Here is a 1,858-nt window from a genome sequence, read left to right on the forward strand (position 1 = left end):
AAATTATATATGATGGTTTTAGTTATTTATCCTCCATGGAACCATAAGCATGCATGCATGCATTTGAAAACAACATACATAACCATAAAAGAATAATCCCAAAAACAAAATCACGATAATCACATTAACACTACCCAAACCAAACAAACGAGAAAATAAAAATCAAATCCACTCTTGATTTGAACATTTTGGTTTCTTAATTTCATGGTTCCGGTTGCAACATCCTTATTCAATAATGGACAACACCAGATCGACGAAAGGAGGAGGAGGAGGAGGGTTGATGGCATGGAACGTATTCAAGTTTTGTACATGGTTACGTTGTCTCGGTTCAATCATGATCATCATCGTCCTATGCCTTGTTGGTGTCACCTATTATGTCGTTGTTGTTGCTAATTACGGCCCTACCCTCCTTCTCCATGGTTCCATAACCGCTTTCCTTATCCTTTTCCTCTTTCATGCATTGGTATATGATTCAATTGTTATTGTCCATTCTAAAACCGATCCAATAATTTTATATATAATTATATGGTAGAATAGTAAATTGTGATTTAACTAAGGGGTACGAATATGATGATATGTAATTATTTCAGTAAGTTCATTGCGTGTGTAGCTGGCGATGGTGTTATGGAGCTACTTCTCTGTTGTATTTACGGACCCTGGACATGTGCCTTTGAATTGGACCCCTAAATTTGATGAGGAAAAAGGTAGTGATGATCATGCAGATTTATTGCCGGAATCTGCAGTAGATGCTGGTGGCCAAACACAACATTGTAAAATACGGTATTGTCGAAAGTGTAACCACTTCAAACCTCCTCGTTGCCATCACTGTTCTGTTTGTGAGTTTTTTTATTTTGTAATTATATATATCACCTTATTATGTATGCTGTCTTGTTACTGTATTTATTATTAATAATGACGTTGGTTTTAGGTGGGAGGTGCATTCTAAAGATGGACCACCATTGCATTTGGGTTGTAAACTGTGTGGGTGCATTCAACTATAAATATTTTCTTCTTTTTGTGGTATGCAACCTTGCCTTAGAATTTGGAAAGTAAATTAAACTACTTCATCTAAATACTATATATACATGTTAATTGTTAGGGTAGAAAATGTATTAAAAATATTTATTTTGCATGATTGATATGACAGATTATCAACAATAGAGAAAGTCTAGAGGACAACACTTTTATTAAAATTTAGTCTGCACTTAACTAATAAAAAAAAGTGAGTAATTTTATATCATTGAATAAAATATCACACCATTAAAAATATTAATGATAGCTAATTAATGATTACAAATCACAAAATTTACTGGCGGTCTAGTACTCTTCATCAACAATATTACATACCCAACAAATATTATCATTTTAGATGAATATTTAGCCAACAATAATTTATACTAATATTTATAAAAATTTATAAACATAAAATACATAAAATTTATATACGAATTAACATAACTTGTATTTATATTTATTAAAATTTGTATATATAAATTAATAAAATTTATTTATTAAAAATAATTTAAAATTTGTACTAACTATTGATGATCAAAATTACTAAAAATGATTGGCTCTAAGATTTTTTGATTGATTATTTTGGGTGTTTAATTTATCACTTCAATTATATTTTTTTAAGAAAGGAGTGTAGTACTAGAAGAAAATTAAGATTAGTAATGCCTTTGCTATCACATTTTTCCCAAACAGCTTTACACATTTTTTGGGACAACACTTGTCACGGTCTCATTATTACCATATTTTTTGATATTCTTCACTGATGAAGAGATTTCTGGGTCGGCAACAACAATTATTCTATCTTTTGTTACATTTGGTAAGTAGTTGAGATATACATGATATAATA

General features: G+C 30.2%; 1 protein-coding gene across 1 annotated transcript in view; it reads left to right on the top strand.

Annotated features, from left to right (window-relative positions):
- LOC107607114 (probable protein S-acyltransferase 14) overlaps positions 224–1,858 on the top strand; it is a 14,630-nt gene continuing 12,995 nt past the window's right edge. Inside the window, exons 1-4 of the mRNA XM_016309098.2 lie at positions 224–463; positions 611–836; positions 929–1,020; positions 1,705–1,828. Of these exons, the coding sequence (XP_016164584.2) occupies positions 236–463; positions 611–836; positions 929–1,020; positions 1,705–1,828 (670 nt within the window). The 5' untranslated portion in view covers positions 224–235. The remainder of the gene's footprint in view (positions 464–610; positions 837–928; positions 1,021–1,704; positions 1,829–1,858) is intronic.

The sequence above is a fragment of the Arachis ipaensis genome, chromosome B01 (genome assembly GCF_000816755.2).
Source record: "Arachis ipaensis cultivar K30076 chromosome B01, Araip1.1, whole genome shotgun sequence".
In the NCBI taxonomy this organism is placed as follows: Eukaryota; Viridiplantae; Streptophyta; class Magnoliopsida; order Fabales; family Fabaceae; genus Arachis; species Arachis ipaensis.